The 18,948-nt window shown below is 41.9% G+C and overlaps 2 protein-coding genes across 4 annotated transcripts in view; one reads left to right on the forward strand and one right to left on the reverse strand.

The window, feature by feature from the left end:
- Positions 1 to 10,225: 10,225 nt before the first annotated feature.
- RTTN (rotatin) overlaps positions 10,226 to 18,948 on the reverse strand; it is a 136,128-nt gene continuing 127,405 nt past the window's right edge. For 2 of the 3 annotated variants that reach the window (XM_036823799.1, XM_036823797.1), the window contains exons 47-49: positions 13,023 to 13,126; positions 11,865 to 11,934; positions 10,555 to 10,806 (exon numbers count right to left, since the gene is read on the reverse strand). In XM_036823799.1, coding sequence (XP_036679694.1) covers positions 10,721 to 10,806; positions 11,865 to 11,934; positions 13,023 to 13,126 — 260 coding nt within the window. In that variant the 3' untranslated portion in view covers positions 10,555 to 10,720. Of the gene's footprint in view, positions 10,807 to 11,864; positions 11,935 to 13,022; positions 13,127 to 18,948 lie in introns of all 3 variants that reach the window. The other variant, XM_036823798.1, reaches the window with a different exon arrangement.
- LOC118880008 (40S ribosomal protein S3a-like) lies at positions 15,786 to 17,322 on the forward strand. Its single transcript, XM_036823360.1, is given in 3 exon segments — positions 15,786 to 15,790; positions 16,527 to 16,983; positions 16,985 to 17,322. Coding segments are annotated over 3 exon segments (771 nt in total). The 3' UTR covers positions 17,294 to 17,322.

Here is an 18,948-nt window from a genome sequence, read left to right on the forward strand (position 1 = left end):
ACAATGTAAATAGTTGCTGGTGTGTGGCAAATCAAGTTCTGCTTTTGGAATTTTCTGGAATTCTTTTTCCTAACATTTTTGATCTGCAGTTGGTTGAATCCGAGAATGCAGAACCGCAGATACGGCAGGCCAACTGTACTTCTACTGTTTCCACATTTAGAATGCTGGTGCTCTGGTTTTTAAACATACTCTTTATTGTTTAAGGTATTGCCTTCTACTTCTGATTCACTAATAGATTATGACATTAATTGGAATACTATCAAGTACTTTTTCCACATCTACTAAGAGAAACATAGATATTTTTCTTTTTTTTTTATACAATGTCTACTTGATTTGCTAGTAATATTGTTTAGGATTTTTGTCTCTGTTCATGAGACAAGTAGGCCTATACTTTTCCATTCTCATACTGTTCTGGTTTGGTTCTGGTAGCGTAGTTATACTGGCTTTATAGAATGAATTGGTATTCTTCCTTCTTTTCCTATAACTCTTGCAGAGTTTGAATAAAATTGGGATTGTCCTTTGAATGTTTATTAAAACTTGCCTATAAAACCATTTGTCTTGTGTTTTCTTTGTGGGAAGATTATAATCACTATTTCAGTTTCTTTAATAGCTATAGGACTATTGAAGTCTATTATTTTTCAGGTCAATTCTAGTAAATATTTTTCCAAGAATTTGTCCATTTATGCTTTCAAATTTGCTAGCATAGAATTGTTGATAATACTCGAGTAGTAACTCTTTATTCTACTTTATCTGTACTTATGTCCCCCTTTATATTCATTATAGCATTTGTGTTCTTCTGCTCTTTCAGTTGATCATTTATGGCAGAAATTTGTCTACTATTTCTTTTCAAAGATCCAGGTTTTGCTTTGTTGATTTTCTATATTGTAATACCTTTGATTCTATTTCATTAACTTCTGCTCTTGTTTTTTATTATCTCTTCAACTTAATTTAGGTTTATTCTGTCATTATTTTTCTAATTCTTAAGATATACACATGGCTTATTCATTTTGAGGCCTTGTTTTAGACAGATTTAAAGCTAAAAATTTCTCAAGGATTAAAAAAGTGAGAGAACTTTCACTTTTGCTGCATCCCACAGGTCTTTTTGAGTAGTTTTCATTATCATTCAGTAACTTTCCATTGTGGTTTCTTTTCACTGCGAGTTATTTAGAAGTTTGTCTTTTAATTTCCAAATACACAAAGATATTCTCATCTTTTTGTTATTAAATTTTAACTCAGTTACATAGTGGCAAGAGTTCCTTGTATATGGACCTATTCTTTGAAATTTATTGAGGCTTTTTTGCCTGATACTTGAATCAACTGTAAATACTTCACAGGGACTGAGGAAAAAATGTGCCTTTTCTAATGCTTGGTTGCAGAATTCTGTATATATCCATTAGATTAAGGTTATCAATTTTGTTATTCAGATTTTCTATATCTTTTCTGAGTTATTGCCGACTTATCGAAAATCAAGAGCATGGGTTGAATACTTCTGCAATACCCGGTAACCATTTTATCCTTATAGTTCTGCCACTTTGGGGTTCAAATATTTTGAGGTTATTTTGTTAGATACATGTATTAAAATCGCCACATCTTCAGGGCTTCCCTGGTGGTGCAGTGGTTGAGAATCCGCCTGCCAATGCAGGGGACATGGGTTCGATCCCTGGTCCCGGAAGATCCCACATGCTGTGGAGCAACTCAGCCTGTGCACCACAACTACTGAGCCTGCGCTCTAGAGCCCGCATTCCCCTCTCAATAACAATATAGCATTCTTTTACTTGCTTTGTTCTTCTCCTCACTCATGTCCATCATGTTGATATTATCTAAACTTTTTCTTTCAGGTGTCTTATTGAAGTATAATATACATATAATAACAGGTACACTTTTAAGGCTTTTTACATATGCAGACACCTGTGTTACCACACCCTGGATCAAGGAATAAAATGTTATAGATCAAGATACAGAAGCCAGATGATTGCTTTGTGCCTTTTCAGTTAACACACCCCAAAAGACTACCGTTATTATAAACTCCTGTCACCAGAGGTTAGTTTTACCTGTTATTTAACTTCATATAAGTGGAATCAACCAGTATGTTCTTTTGTGTCAGGCTTCTTTTGCCCAATTTAATGTTTTTGACGTTTATTCATGATGTTGTGTTTATCAGTATTTTGTTATTTTTTATTGCTGAGCAATATTTCATTGCATAAATATACCACAATATTTTTTAACTTCTCTTATTGATGGACATTTAGGTTGTTTCCAGATTGGGGTTATTATCATTTTTATTGGGTTGTTTGGGGTTTTTTTGTCTTTGATATTCTTAGATTTTTGCAATGAGTGTATAAATATATTTTTTTCTTCCCTCTCTTCTTTGGCTTTCTATGAGCTGTTTAAGTCTAAACTTTATCTTCTCTTTTCAGTATTAGGAAATTTATTTCCACATTTCTTCAAGTACTTATTTTCTTTTTATTCTTTTCCATTTCTGAGACTTCTGCCATCCAGATGTGAGCACTTCTACTTCTATCCTCCATATCTCCTAGTTTTTATACCTTTATTTTGTATTTCCTACTTACTGTTGTTTTCTTCCTTCTCAAAGATTTCCTCAATCTTGTTTTCTGAGTCATTAATTCATAACTCAGCTGGATCCATTCTACTTGTCCTACCTATTGTTGTCTTTCTTTCAACCTTTATATTTGTTGTACATATTTTTTTGTACATTTTAAATGTTTTCTCATTTGGGTCTTATAGTTTTAATTTCTTTCCTTATCTCTTTCAGTGTATTTATTTGGCTAATTTAAAATTCCTGGTTCATCTGTTTTAACATTTCTGCTTCTTTGGAAAATGTATTTCTAGCATGTGATTTTCCTTTTGAAGCGGTCGTATTCCTCTAATGTCTTGTTATTTTGACCAGTGAGCTTACTTCCTGTGGGAATGTCAGACAAGTACCATGAAAGGCCGTGCGCTCGTCTGTAGAGGCCACGTCAGCTCAAGGGGTGGAGAGTGCGGGTCCAGGGCACCCATCAATCAGTCACTTCCCCACTCCAAAAACCACCCCTGCTTGGTGAGAAGTAGCGTTAGGAAGAGACACTTTTGCGCTGCAGTGCCCAGGCCTGGGGCTCTGAAGCGGCAGGGCACAGCAGGGCCTGATGGAGATCAGTGAGCTCCACCTGTTTTCTCAGCCCCTCGCCACTGCAGGGGTTCTGTGTTGTGGCCTTGAGTTTGCTCATAAGCACCCCAGGCCCAGAGATCGGAACGGAGGGGCAGGCACCGTTTCCCTCAAGGCAATGGCTGGTGGGAGCGAGAGCAGACCCCCTGTGTGTGCTTTCCCTTGCACAGCCCTGCAGGGCCGTCTCCTGCCCATGACCAAAGACACGGCCGCCCCCTACACACAGCAGTTCCAACAGCTGCCCCGCGACACCAGGGTTTGCTCACCGTTCTCTCTCTCCATCCTGGGAGTGAATTTGGGAGGAGGGACCAGCAGTCCTGACGGTTCAGCAACATTGTCAGCACCAGCCCCCGTCTCCTTAACAACTTCAGATCTTTAAATCAGACAGAGCAAACGCCATATGCATTGGATCTACCAGTTTTGAATCAGACTCTGTACACTTAAAGCTTCCCCATTTGGGTCAAAACTCAAAATCACTGTGCAGGAGTTGTAGTATTATCCTCACCTTGCAGATGGAACTGTGTATTATCAGCTGTGGATACGAAATATGCATGAACAATGTAAAGTGATGCAATCACAGACTTCATTCCCTATTGCAATGGTACCAAGAGATTAAGCATTTTCCCCAATTTTAAGTCAAAGTATTAAAAGCTTCCTTTCGGCCTTTACTGCCGCCCCTCCTCTCTTTCTGTGCAAAGCAGTGTCACATTTATTTTAGTCAGATTCTCACAGTGCCTGCTGCTGCCAAATGTGGGCACTAAGAAACAGGAACTGGAAGGAAGCTGACAGGTTGTCTGTTGATTTGTGCTTTTTACACAGCATGGGTAACGCAAACTGGCTTCTTCTGTGTTTTCCACACTGCCGGGGTTGCAGCTTATATAACTTTCAGAATTTAAGGTTCTATTTGCAAAAAGCTGATACCTACATCCTGCCTCCCAAAAAGAATAGCCCAAATAAGATTCTTAGTAAGCAATGGATCTTGGAAGTTTAGACTAGAATCTTTGTTCCATGTCAGTGCTGGTTATATTTTCAAATCATATCTAAAATATTGGGGTTTTATTCCTACTCTGCTAAACTAAAAAAATATTCTAAGGATTTTAAAGTGTTTTTAAGCAGTGCTTTTTGCTTTCATTCTTTATTTTTAGAACCTAACAAAAATCTGTTCTCATAAAAAACTACTTATAGTAGTGGACATTTTAACAAGGTCTACAGAATTTTAGCCTAATTTACATTATGAAATTCTGTAGTTTTCGTTAATAAAGTATTTTCCATATTCATCCACTCATTCATTCATTCATGTAAATAAATATAAACTGAACACCTGCTTTGTGAGGCATTGTGGGAGGCACGGAGTCACAAGCTCTGCCAGAAGTCCTGTTTTGAAGCAGACAGTGGGAACAATGACTTTATGCAAGTGAGTATAACACAAGGCAAAAAGCGCTAAGTGATATAAAAGTAAAAAGAAAAAAAGAAAAACAACTAAAATTGGTGTGGAAACTCAAAGAGTAAAGACTTTCCTGCCAGCTGGGGAATCTGACACAGCTTCACGGGAGACGTGACATTTGATCTTAGCCTTTAAAAGCAGGCAGAAATGGAAACGTAAAGGTGGGTGGAGGCACACGGGTGGAGGAAAGTTAGAGAATTCAATCAAAGAGGCAGGAGAAGAAAGGGCACAGATAAGCAAGCCAGAGACTGTGAAGAAGGTACGAGGTGAGTTGAGAATAATGTCCAACAAGGACCCGTGTCCTTTAACCTCTGGCCTTCTTTGTGTCTAATACAGGGAGCCAGGCAAGGATTAGCCACAAAAACAAACAGGAGGATGTTCAAAGGTTCAGGAAATCTTCAAAGCTCACAGTATAACCTCTCCTTATTGGCCACCAGAGAACGGATTTGCTAAGCTTAAACAATTCTCCCCATTTTCCCAATAAACATACCGGCCAACCAATGCCAGAGCACAGGAGCACAGGGGCGAGTGGACCTCCCTCCAGCACAGGCCTCTCTGGCTTCCACTCGGCGAGTTTCATACTGACCAGGATCTGGCTGTACTTGTTCCTAAAACATCTGTACCGCTTGGACTCCTTACTGTAATTATAGAATTTGGTTAAATACTAAGGACAGCGGTAAGATGAAAAATAATTAATTCTATAAGAGCTAAGCTGGATGCTTTGCAAAGAATTAGAAACAAGGAGTCACAAATTGCTGTTGAATCTGGTGTGGTGAGTCAACTACAAAAGAAAGTCAGAAATAATAGAAATCTGGAAGAATTCTTGGATAAAATGGTAAAGAAAAATCTGGAAGAGGTTGAGGTTTAGATCGCTTAGTAAGTGTCTTAGTTTTTGCTCCACTTCCAGAAACTGAAATTGGAAATTGTCCAGAGATGTGATTTATGCCCAAAAAAACACAACATCAGTGAAGGAACTACCTTCAAAAAAGGCCTCGGCCCTTATTAAGAGACTGGGTAATGAACACATATTTACATATTTGAAATAAATGGTAAAAGTACATATATTTTTTAACTTTCCAATTAATTTTTTGATTAATTAAACTATCACTGAGAATGCTGGCGACTGCTCAGACCAACTACTCCGTCTTCACAGCCATATTTCTCTGCGATAAGCAGGTGGGTTCTGACAACTGAAGGCTTTCATGTCATGGGGATAAACCCACACCAGGAAGTGATCTTACTTTATTCTCTGACAGTACTACTTCCAGTTCTAAACGCAACTAGACTTAATCACAAAGTCTAAACGCAGACCGAATACATTCAGTAAGCATCTACCCTCTTACTTTTAATTTGGGAACATAAAACTTTAACTTCTGGCTGTACCACGTCTTTCTCTTAAATCAGCTAGAACGCTGGCCAGCGGGGCAGGGACTGGTGGTTGCGTAACGGAACCCCTCGCTCCTTCCTGCCCGGCAGAGGCCTGTGGCACTAGACGTGCAGCGAGCCCCGCTGAAGGGCTACAGCCCTTCGCTTCCCTTGTAGTCAACACACTGTTCTCTCCAAGGACCTAAGGGCAAGTTGTGAGACTGCTCTTTTGGGAAGCCTCCTGAAAGGGGCAATAGGCAGCTGGGGGAGTTCTTTTCCTTCCAGATGTCCACGTGGTAACTTGCTGAAGGAAGAATGCATCAAAGGATGGGCACCTGAGCCCCTGAGGACACTGTCAGTCAAGGACTGCACCCCACCCCGGGGTGGCGGCGGGGAGCTTGCCGGCTGTGGAAAAAAACAAAAAACAGAAAAAGAAACTCTTCTCTCACGGAAGCCATTATTATTTTGGACTTTCTACTCTGCAATCATGGCTTTTCCTAACAGATATAAGAGGTAAATTTTTGTAAGAGCTATCATATCCATAAACTGATTCTTTGCGATCCAATCTTTACAAATATCACCAGAAAACGATTAAAAATAGTTTTCCACTTTATAATCTGTCTCCTCCCAGGGTAAGCCAAGGGAAGAATGTTCTAACAGAGTATCTGAGGAAGTCATGTTTCCAGAACTGCAAGCAATCTGCTACCAGAACGCCGAGCATTGCTGCCCAGATGAATGAACCAAATGGGACGCAGACGCCCCAAAGGCACGGCTGCGGGCACGGGTGAAGCCACAGGGAAAGAGACGTTATTGGAAAAGAAGAAATGCATGAAAGAATTTTCCCCTTGGAGTCTACATTAAAACACATACATTCCTCTTGGCTTGAAATTAGTTAAAAAGAAATTTATTGAATGTTACCATATGGATCTTTTATGAAACACCGTTTTAAAAAAAGCAGATTTTTTTTCTGAAGCAGATTTCCCAAATGCAGAAGGAGCAAATGAAACGCAAAGGTGAACGGTGTTGGGAACAGTTAAAACAGGATCATGCCAAGCCCCTTGTGTCTCGGTGCCAAACCTCAGAACCCCAGGTCTTGGCATGGTCTTCCGAACATCCTGAGCCTATGTATGAGACCTGTTACCTGAGTTTTATAAGGAATTTCCTGTGAGGAATAACTTCTGACTTAAGAAAAATAAGCTCTAAGTTCCCCAAAACTAAGTTTCCTAATTCACAGAAACAATGGCCTTTTATCATCCATTCCCCTAACTTCCTGGATCACACAGCTCAACAACAGGTGGCAAGAGGAAAAGGTCTGCTCCCAAACTGATGGATTCTGTAAGCTAAGATTTTCTTTCGGCTGCTAAGGTTATAATTTCTTGTATTTTCCATTTTCACAATTCAAACGGAGAAAGAGCAATATTTCACCAACTGACATTCAATCAAGACAACCTGATGAGCCGAAGAAGAAAAAGCATCAGGTCACCCAGGTGTATTTAGCACCTCTATGCAGTGCTTTGCAAGACTTAGACAACTTGCTCCATGTCTGTGCCTTTAGCGACCTCAGGACTGTGGACGTGCGCCTCCACCAGAATGATCTTTTTGGAATGTGGGAGCCTTAGTTCTGACAACAAAACTCACTTTCCAGCACATTTCCCTCCCCAAAGAGAGAGAAGCATTGCAAGGACACAAAAGAGTTAATGTTTTAATGAAAGAGATACATTTCTGAGACTGTAAGAATAATCAATCACTGATAACATCTAAGAGACAATCAGCTATGTACCAGGTACACAGAGAAGACCGGGCACTCAATCCTCTCCCCAACTTTACAAGGTGGGTATACTTAGCGGAAGAAATGGCCTGGAGGCTGTCCCAGGTCCCTGCAGCTGTGCAGGGTGAGGCCAGGGCTGGCCCCAGGTCCATATGACTCCAGAGCCCTATGCCCTTAACCACTTTGCCACGTTCCCCGAAAGAACTGTGGGCACACCTCGTAGGGCAGAAACAGGAATGCCAATCATTATTCTGACTCATCAATCTGCCAAATTTGAGAAACATCATGGGTCAAGCAGCAGATCTCAGGAAATGGGGGGTAGACAAGGTGCAGCCACAAAGACTAATGATGGAAAATATACTCATCATCTGTAGTAATTTAACACTACAAAGGAAAATTGGCGACCTGCAGCTAAACGGTCAAATTCTATTTTTCACTCCATTATTTACAGAATACCAAAGAAAAGTACATCCAGTTATTCACTTCCGAAAGCGATTTTAGGAAGAGTGGGGAAAGGCTCCAACTAGGTCAGCTAATTATTCTACTTGTTTCCTCTGTTTTCAAAACCAGGGGCTGCCTCGTCCCCCAGACTGCTCAAGGCCTTAAATACAGACGCCTCAGGATCAATGTCTGCCTGCCCTGGTTAACACCGCACAGTCTTCGAGCTCATTCTTAGCAGAGACACACACTAACGCAACCAACCAAAGAGGCCAGGAAATGGGACATCTGCAGACCGTAAGGCATGAATTAGTTCCCTACACCTGCTTTCTGGACCTCTGCCTAAACTAGGGGTGTGTGAAAGAGAGAACACTTGACTAGCATTCCAGAGACCCAGATTCAAGTTCTGACTTCCTCACTAAGTAATCGAGTGCTGTTAAGCCAGTTTCATGTTCTAGGCAGTTTTCTGTAAAGTCAGGGGATTAATCAGTGCTTCTCCAATTGTGGTGAGCGTAAAGATCACCTGGCGAGTTTGCTAACAATTCTAGACACAGGCCTAAGACTATGCTTCAGTGGGCCCAGGAATCTGCATTTCAGCAAGCATCCCGGGGGATCCTGATGCTGGCGGGTCCCCAAGGTAGTACCACGGCAGTTGCTGAAACAGCGGGCCGGTCACCTCAAGGATATTCTGCTTACCAGCTTCCTCACTGGTTGGCTGGACACAAAGCAGGGCCCGGGAACACCACGTGCCCCTGGGGTTCACACCCCGGACATGTTCTCCTGAAGCCACGACCTCTCCCCCTCTTTCCAGGGCTCCTAGGCTCCAGCAGGTAACATCCCTGCTGGGTTACAAATCCCCCTGTAGTACTACCTTGAACTGCTAGGGAACATAATCAATTACAATTCTCTCCGATTCCAAAGGCCTGAGGCAAAGCAAACTCTGAGATGTGAATCAATCAATCAATGAACCATAAAGGAAGTGATCATTTACCGGAGAGACCCAAGTTTTGTAGAAAAATGTAAGTTACCCATAAGATCCAAACACAAAGGCAGGGATTTCAATGAGAAAAAAAGGCAGCAGAGCACAGTGGTTAAAACCCTGAGGCCCGTCAGCAGTTATCCTGGGTTCCAACCTCAACTTCCCTCTTCATCACCCACAAACGGATCACCTAGCCACTGCGTTCACTCACCTCTAACATAGGTACAATGGTAGTATTTTAGAGAAAGACAGATTAAATAATAAACGTTCGGAGAATAGTGCCTGTGACATAGAAAGAGCTCTTTAAATGGAAGTTACAGAGAAATCCGTTCTATCATTCATCAATGAGGGCTTAAAGGTAATACCGAGAAAATGACATAGAATATAAGAAACCAGGAAAAAAGGAAGAAACAATTCCTAAGACTCCTGCTCTTAGAATTTTTCAGAATATTGGCATGTCCATTGCTTCAAATTAATTTGGGCTATCCAGAAACTTCTGAACTTCCTAGATCTATTTTTCAGATCTCTAATGAATAACTTTCAGAAACTACAAATTTATCTGCTTCTATTTCAGCATTTAACATATATTTTGTCCCCATGCTTCTAGCGTAAATAACATCACATGGCTTATTTTATTAATGATAGCAATTTGCTAACAGTACTTAAATAAAAAAGGCTTTTTTTCTTTTTCTTGTTAACCATAATTTAATTAGAAAATTTTTTCCTAAATAATGAGTGTGTATATATGTGTGTGGTGTATGTGTGTGTATATGCAGGATCTTAGTTCCCCGATGAGGGACTGAACCTGGGCCACAGCAGTGAAAGCGCCGAGCCCTAACCACTGGACCGCCAGGGAACTCCCAATCTTAAGTTCCGAGTTCAGAACTACATGTTAGTTAAGAGTTATGTGAGGAGGCCGTGACAGAGTTGTTCCTGCTAGATTTTTCACATTCCTGTTCTTCATGATGTTCTGAGCTGAGACAGAATTTGAACCCGGGCCACGGTACATGACCATAAACACTATTTCTTCCTTTTTTATTACACAACATTTCAGAGGTTGAAAGGTGAAAATAATAAAATATAACACATTTATAAATCATATGGAAAGGAATTACTATCACTAAAAATTGCAAAAAGAAGCTACTCACAAAATTATACACGTTTACTACAAATATTCCTTCACTGATGTGTATGCTTTGAAAAATAAGGATTTGTATTGGTGAGCCAAACTTCATGTAAAAATTTTTTTAAAAAAGGAAATCAGAACACAATGTCTTCTTTCCATGCCTAAAATTTATATTCATGAGACTGATAAAAGCCTGTAAGCAGCAATTATTAGTCAATTTTCAGTTGCTAAAAATATTTTATTTTATTAAATAACTGATAAATAGGATTTTTACAAAACACATTGCATAGAAAAAAAAATGTTTGTGTTCCCAGGACTCTCTATGCCCTTTGATGCAGAGGCTTAGCACGTCTTCAGGGACAGGTCTACACACAACTTGCTTCAAGGTTGGCTCACCTGTCCGGTGGCCGCTGGCTTCGCAAAGCATCTCAGAGCACTCACGAAGAGTTAAGTTGCTGCACAAGGTTTTCAAGACATTTCAAATAATAGGCATTTAGAGGGGTTTCTTCTGAGTTTAAGAAAGCTGAGATAGAAAAATTAGAGCACAGAAGAGCAATTTATTAAACTTTAGCACTGCACTGAACAGTAGACACACACACAAACACACGTGAATAGGATTATCTGTGACAAAGTTCTATTCCAATTCTTGATGTGCTAGCATTATAAGAATATTTTTAAATTTAATAAAATATTAAACATTTTAAAAATTAAGAAGTTATGGAATTTATTTTTAATTACTGGTTTAGCCACAGAGTATAAACAAAAAGCAATATACCTCCATAATGGACACTATTACCTATGATCCCAAATGAATGCCTTGCTCTTTTTACGTACCACCTCTCCTACCACATAAATTCAAACATTCACTGCCTCTAGAAACTCATGGTCATAGCTAGAAACAAACCGAAGAGGGGGGGGGGGGAAAAACCCAAAACCAAACCACTTACAAAAAATTACACTATAAAAACACAAATTAATAACCAACAGACACAGAACAGTACAGGAAAGACACAGTTCAGTATCTTAGCGGAAAAAAGGTTTAGAGAATAATGCTCATTGAAAACCGGTATCACTTAAAATGAAAAATGCACTGAGAGGAAAACGCTGCCTCACATCACAGGACCGAGTGGATGCAGGGGCAATGGGATCTATTCTTGGAAGACTGTAATTCAACTCCCTGACGTTAGAGCAACATTTTCTGTTCAAGGTCAATTCTAATTGGGCCTAGTTCTTATCACGTAAGAACACACTTTAGCACAGTGGTAGCCACTGGCAAAAAGAAATTTGATACAAAAAAATGAGTTGGAGAAAGATCACTGACATGTCTTAAGAAGATACTGTATCTCAAACATTCATCTATTAGAACATTTTATTATTTTAAAAAATGTTACAATGAAAAACATGGACCAAATATTGGCACACTTTGCAATGCTTCAACATAGAAGCTCCTCAAACATCAGTGTAAAACATCAGTGTAGAAAACTGCCATTTTGCTGTGAACTGTCCAAATATATCATGAATCAGAGAATTCAGTGAACAGCTTCCAAGTTTAACTATAATCTCTTTAACAATAAAACTTACTTTTCTTTGCTGTGGAATATGCTTCATCCACTCTTCTTTTTACTGATGGATTTTTCAAAGTTGTTTTTGCCTAGGATAATATAGAGCAATCCATCAATTAGATTTATTCCCATGTGTTTAAGAATCAGGATAGCACAATACTAAGTCTGCGCTTGTTGACTGCAGTATTAAACTGGATACTACAGAAGAGAATGATGTAGCTGGAGATTCTACACTAGTCCATCCCGCTGTGCCACCGCCCACGTCCTTCCCTATCTGACTTGATTCTTACTCTACTGTCCCATGTTCTTCCTTCCCTCCCCTTTTCCCCCTTCTCCCCTGATCTTAATTTGCTATTTTAAACTATGCCATTCCAGTTTCAGTATTTCATTATTTCCTCAAACCTCAGATTTCAGATCAAGGGTACGCAATACTAGCAGTCGGTCAGTTGGTCAACAAGTACTTACTGAGCGACTCCAAAGTGCACAACCCTGTGCTGAGCCCTGGGGGTACAGGGGTGACAGTGACAAGAGCGGCCTCTGTCCTCACGAGTGCTGACACCAGCCAGCGCGCACCAGGGACGGCCAGCTGCGTGAGCACCGTTCGGGGATGGCCATCTGTCCTAACACCGTCACCTGGCCACTACTCAGCCACTAGGTACACACAGGTATTTCTCTCAGGAGTGAGACGTCTGCCATCAAAGAGAAGACCAGAGGCCAGAGAGAGCAGGTGCAAGTCCCACCTGCTGGCCGTTCCCCTGGGGCCGGCCCTCTGCCGCAGCCTTACAAGGACTGAGCTGACTTCAAAGTTCAGTGATGACGCGTCCTAGAGAAAGGCGAATCCCGCAACTGGATAAAACTTCATCGTTCGGCCTGATTTCAAGATGAATTTTTCCTTGACCCGTCTTTTAGAAGAAACAGTTCATACTAGCATTGTACCAATATGGCAAATCAAGTTATATTAACAGGGAGAATTCACTCAAGAGAGAAACACTTGGAACTGAGACACCTCCTTTTGAAATGATTACATGAAAGATTTTGACAGATTGTTTACTAATGGTTTGAATGCACAAAGGCAACACTATCTTTGACTTTGATTTTTTCCTTGCTGACAGTCCTCTGACGTCCCGAGAGCCTTGGTGTTTGCCCCCTAGGGACAACAACGATTTTAAAAACTGACCTTTTGGTAATTGTGAATCAGAGCCCAAAGCGCAGCTGCTCCAATCCTCTGAGCATTTTGATTCTCACTTTCCAGACAGGCAGCTAGCACACTAATGACTTTTTCTAATAATAAGCACATTAAAAAAAAAAGTTCAGTCCCAGACAATACATTGTATTCATATCTTAGACTGGTCAGATAACCCCTTTTTACCCACCAAACAAATACAAAGTTGGCAAAAGCAATCTTTTATAACATGTGGTATGTGGGAGAACCACCTCGAAACAAATTGTTTTCACAGCAGGCACAGAACTGTCAGGGAAGCCACGGCTGCTTAACTTTTTCGGCCCTAATTCAACAAAGGCGCATTCATTTAAAGACAACGATAGAGCAGAAGTAAGCCATTACACAATGGGTTTATCAATGAGCCGTTCAATCATATCTCACATTTTCACATGCAGGAAAATAGGACTTGCTCTTACGATAAATTATAAAGACATTATACAAACATATCAATAGCATGGGCTACTATATAAAACAGTAATCAAGAAATACCATATTAGTTAAGCCTTTTAAAAAAGGACTAAACATTTCAAAGGCGTGTGTGTGTGTGTGTGTGTGTGTGTGTGTGTGTGTGTGTGTGAGAGAGAGAGAGAGAGAGAGAAAAAGAGGAAAATGTTGTTTACAGGCGTAACAACACACAGGATACACCCCCTCTGTGCAAGGCTGGCCGGAGTATGAAATCAAGACTTGAGAATTCTCTGCAGCAGTCTACTCATTTTAAAGTAGAGACGTCTAGCCCCAAGGAGATCGTACAACTGTTTCAGAACAATACATGAACCTATTTTACTACTTAACCGTATGTATCATTAAATTCTATCAAATTATTTTCCCTCTAAAATGTGTGATTTTAAAAACATGTTGCATTCTTAGGGGTGAAACACTTGTTATTGGGAACTCTCTCTATGCATTATCCCCACCTCAATGAATGCACCTAGTGAAACTGTAACCTAGCTGAGGGCAGAGTCTGTGTGTCTGCTCACTGGTAAATATTCACATTGCAAGTTTATTGCAGGGTCTCAATAAATACTAGTTGGATGAAAGATTCCATAACTAAAGCAGACAAAAATGATTTTAAGTGATTTTATTTAGCATTTTTAAAGAAATTTTAAGGAATTTAAAATCTTTTACAGAAAAAAAAAAAAAAGGCGGCTCCATAAAGTGAGCTCTGTGCAGCAGGGACAGACCGCGCGGAAGTGAGGTGTGGGGGCTGCGACTCTCTGCCGACCACCCCCTCCTGCCTCACCACCTGCTCTGCGCTCCCCGCCACCTCTGTATCATAACCTACCCAGACCCAGCCTCTATACCACAGCTACCTGATGCAATCCATCACGGGAGGTGACGGGTGGCAGCTGGCACTCTTAGGGACCATCATCAAATGCAGGGTGATTTCTGTGTTCTCCATCTGAGGATCATCTAGGGATGTTTCCATACTTTTTATCAGACACTCAGAACATATACCCCATGATCTCAGTGAGTTTACAGAACTCCTTCAACCAGTTACTATCTCTTAAAATTTTTAATAAAGTACATATATAGGTCACTAAATGTAGTGTCCCCTCTGATAATGCAAGCGGATCAATTTTTAAAAAAAGCACATTTTATTGTGAAATATAACATGTACACAAAAAAGCATGTAAAACATTTTCAAGTTTAACAAATAGGTATGAACTGAACTCGCACAGAAACATAGAAATAACCTCCAGAGAACAGACGTGGATTTATTTTTATTTGTCTGCTCGGAATTATCTGAGTCTCCTGAATCTATGGATTCGTGTCTGACGAAAACAGTCCTTAACATGCTTGGCTGTCATCGCTGACATTTCCTCTCTTCTCTCCTTCGAGGACTTCAATTAAACATGCAATTAGACTGTCCCAATGTATCCGCTATGTCACTTACCTTTTTTTTTTTTAACCCTTTATTCTTTTAATCTTTTCTCACCTTCTTTAGCTATCTGTGCTGCATTCTGGATATTGTTTTTCTGATCTATCTTCTAATGCCTAAATTTTCTCCTCCATTGCACCTAACTTGCTGCCAGACATGAATACTGAGTTTTTAATTTTGGCTATTGAAGTTCTAGAATAGTCCTGTCTAATAGCACTTCCTACAATGATGGAAATATTTATATGTATGTGCTCTAATAAGATAGCCAACAGCCACATGTAGCTAGTGTGACTAACAAACTGAATATCTTAATTTACATTTAAACACCTATAAGTGGCTAACTGATTATCATACTCAACAGTGAAGCTCTGCTTGGTTCTTTTTCCAAATCTTTCAATTTTTCAGTCTCCTATTCCCAGCAAATACTTTCAAGCTTGTCATTTATTTATCTAAATATTGTATAAATAAAGTCACTTCAAACCTGTGTTTTATGATTCCAACATCTGAAATCTAGGTAGATAAGTTGGTATTCTTCCCCCTGCTGTTTCTCACTCATGTTGCCATTTTTCCTGACAAGCTTGGTCACCTTTAACTGTATACTGGCTGATGCTTTTGAAAAATTATTTGTGGAGGTTCCCTGAGGCCTAGTACAAACTTGTCCTCCATCCATCAGAGGGCAGTTTGCTTCTGCTCAGCCCCCAGCGGCACTGCCAATCGAGGATCAGCTCCGACCAAGGTCATGGGCCACTTGTCTATGTGTCTCTGGGGTGCAGGGCTGTGAGGGGCAGTCTGTGGTGCCCATTCTCACACTTGTTTTTCTTTTCTTTCTAGTCGCCTGCATGAGGTTCGGGGCACCAATTTAATTCCGATTCATCCTTTTCTAAGAGGTTAGTTCTTTGGGATTCCAGCTCAATACCTGCAGGATGGTCCGTAAGACTCCGGAGATTCCCGGCGTCTGTCCCCTCCCCTCTTGGCACTCCTGGACAAAAGCCCAAGCACACAAAGCTGGCAAATGTCCTGGGAGCTAAAGAGCCTTCTACAAACTTCCTACCTCTCTGGGCACAGACTTTCAATCAAAACTGGCCTAGAAGTTTCCCACTATGTTTTCAGTTCTTTGATTTTTTTTAAGGTGAATTTTAATATATTTTATCTAGCATGTTTTTGTTGTTTTCAGAGAGGAGACCTACCCTGACATGACCAGAAACAAGGAGTACTCTGGATCTGTTTAAACAACAAAGTCAAGCCCCACTGCCCACTCCACTCCTGGCCATCTAAACTGGATGTTTGGGTGCTACTATCAGAGTCACGCAGCCTTGCTGGGAAGACTTTCAAGCTGCCTGACCCTGCCAAGCATTCCCTCTGGATCCCCAAGTTGGAGACAGAGGCAGTGCCTGCGACACGTCCATGTAGAAACTGCACAGTTGCTGCTTCCTACCCTGCCTTGAAGGCCCCTGATCTCACATCTGTGGGGCTGGGGAAAGCTCCTTCTTGAAGCTAATGAAGGAGAGAGCTCATTGCTGATACAAGGAAACGTTTAAAAATAAATCCTGAGCGATCCAGCCTTTTGGCTCTCTGAGCAGCACCCTGGCGGTCAGCAATAACAAGCGTCTTACGAAAGGCAGCAAAAAGGGAGCCAAGAAGAAAGTGGTTGACCAATTTCCTAAGAAAGATTGGTATGATGTGAAAGTACCAGCTATGTTCAATATAAGAAATATTGGGAAAACACTGGTCACGAGAACTCAAGGAACCAAAATCACATCTGATGGCCTCAAGGGTCGTGTTTTTGAAGTGATCCCTGCTGATCTGCAGAATGATGAAGCTGCATTTAGAAAATTCAAGCTAATCACCGAGGACGTTCAGGGCAAAAACTGCCTGACTAATCTCCGTGGCACGGACCTTACGCGTGACAAAATGTGCTCCAGGGTCAAAAAATGGCAGACCATGACTGAAGCTCACGTGGATGTCAAGACTACCGATGGTTATTTGCTTCGTCTATTCTGTGTGGGTTTTACTAAAAAATGCAACAATCAGATTCGGGAAGACCTCTTATGCCCAGCACCAGCAAGTCCACCAGACCCAGAAGAAGATGATGGAAATCACAACCAGAGAAGAGCAGACAAATGACTTGAAAGAGGTGGTCAATAAATTGATTCCAGACAGCACTGGAAAAGACACAGAAGAGGTCCATGATGACTTTGTTAGAAAAGTAAAAATGCTGAGGAAGCCCAAGTTTGAACTGGGAAAACACACGGAGCTACGTGGTGAAGGTAGTAGTCCTGGAAAAGCTACCGGGGACGAGACAGGTGCTAAAGTTGAACCAGCTGATGGATATGAGCCACCAGTCTAAGAATCTGTTTAAAATTCAGACTTTTAATGGTGACAAATAAAAGATCTTATTTGTGAAAAAAAAAACAAACCCTGAGCGATGCAGAAATGGAAAAGGCAGACTTTTCCTTTAGCTCCCTAAAGCCTGACCTCTTCCCAACTCTCTCAATAATAAAATTGCAGTCAGCGGTCCCCAAAGGAACAACTTATTGTGAGGAAGGCGACTGCTAACAGGTGACGGCAGGAGGAGGGACTGGCGCCTCACACAGGCCGTCTCGCTGCCCCCTGACGCAGGGCCCTAGCGCCACCCTCACTTCACAGCGTAAGGGCTGAGGGAGACACAGCGAAGGAGGATGGAAACCTGGAAACAAGTCGCTGGAGCCCCCCCAGCCCCTCCCCCATGGCGGCCACACAGCGCCAGCAGAGGGGCCACGGGAATTCATCCAGGGAAGTTAAAGGCTGGCTGAGCTTCTAAAATCTTCCCCCGCATTTCTAGCAATTCAATAATTACTATCAGAAAAACAGAATCATGACTATACACAACAGAATGTAAGCAGAATCCTTTCCACTTGGAAAACTCCGTCTTTCATAGAAAAACACCTCTAAGAAAAGATTAAGTGAAAAACATGAATGGAAAGAGAATTAATACATCTGGAGCACCTACCACGTACCATAAACAGCGCGAGGCACTTTATGTGTTAACAACTGATTTCTACCGAAGTCAAGAAAGGAGGGACCATTTTCTAGATGAAGAAAGTGGACCCGGAGAAGCCGCCCCAGGCGACGCTGAGGGAGCGCACGAGGGCCTGGCATCCGGCACCAGGTACGTGGGAGTCTAGAGCCCACCTCTCTTCTTTTCATGATAACGCACCTCCTCATAAAATGTGAAATTCGCACACCCCTCAGAGAAACAGCACATGGCTGCACAAACAGATGTTTCCATTTCGCTCCTTCTGCTTCAAAGTTTGTCTGAATGCTCACCAATCCTCGCCTCCATCTGTCCCGAGATCAGAGAATGAAGCCGCTGTGAAGCTACTGTCACCAGTGCTCTTGGGTCCTGAGCCCTGCTGCCTGCTCGGTGTCGCCCTCCAGCTCACACGCCCACTGGGCGCCCACTAGTGACGGGCGCGATTCTAGCTGCTCCGCATACACGTGAACAAAAGAGACAGAAACCTCCTGACTTGTAAGAGCTTATGTTCCGGTGCAGGCAGACGAGGAACACCTAGGTATACACTGAAAACACAGCGTAGCAGCTGGTGGTAATGCTATGGCGAAAGGTAGAGCAGGGGAAGGGGCAGAGGGTGAGAGGGCGGGGAGGCAGGAGGAAGAGGTGGGGCTACCACGTGGGCAGGCTGGTCTGGGCAGGCTCCACGGACAGGGCAGCGCCCGCTCAAAGGCTGGAGGAGTCAGAGGACCGGCAGGAGGGACGGGAGGAGGGACGGGAGGAGGGGGTGGGGCCCAGGCCCAGCTCGGTGCTACCTCCTGGATCCAGCCTGGCCGTCGTGCGGCGACTTGTTAGCCCGGGAGACTCAGCGGCATCTCAGGGGCGGGAATCACGCCCGATTCGATTCGTCCCTACAGCCGCGGCCTCCCACAGGGCCTTGAACGTGGCGCGTGCTGAATAAGCACCTGGCACATTATTTATAAACTATTCTGTGTTTTCACCGGAATAACCAC

The sequence above is a fragment of the Balaenoptera musculus genome, chromosome 14, assembly GCF_009873245.2.
Source record: "Balaenoptera musculus isolate JJ_BM4_2016_0621 chromosome 14, mBalMus1.pri.v3, whole genome shotgun sequence".
Lineage (NCBI taxonomy): Eukaryota > Metazoa > Chordata > Mammalia > Artiodactyla > Balaenopteridae > Balaenoptera > Balaenoptera musculus.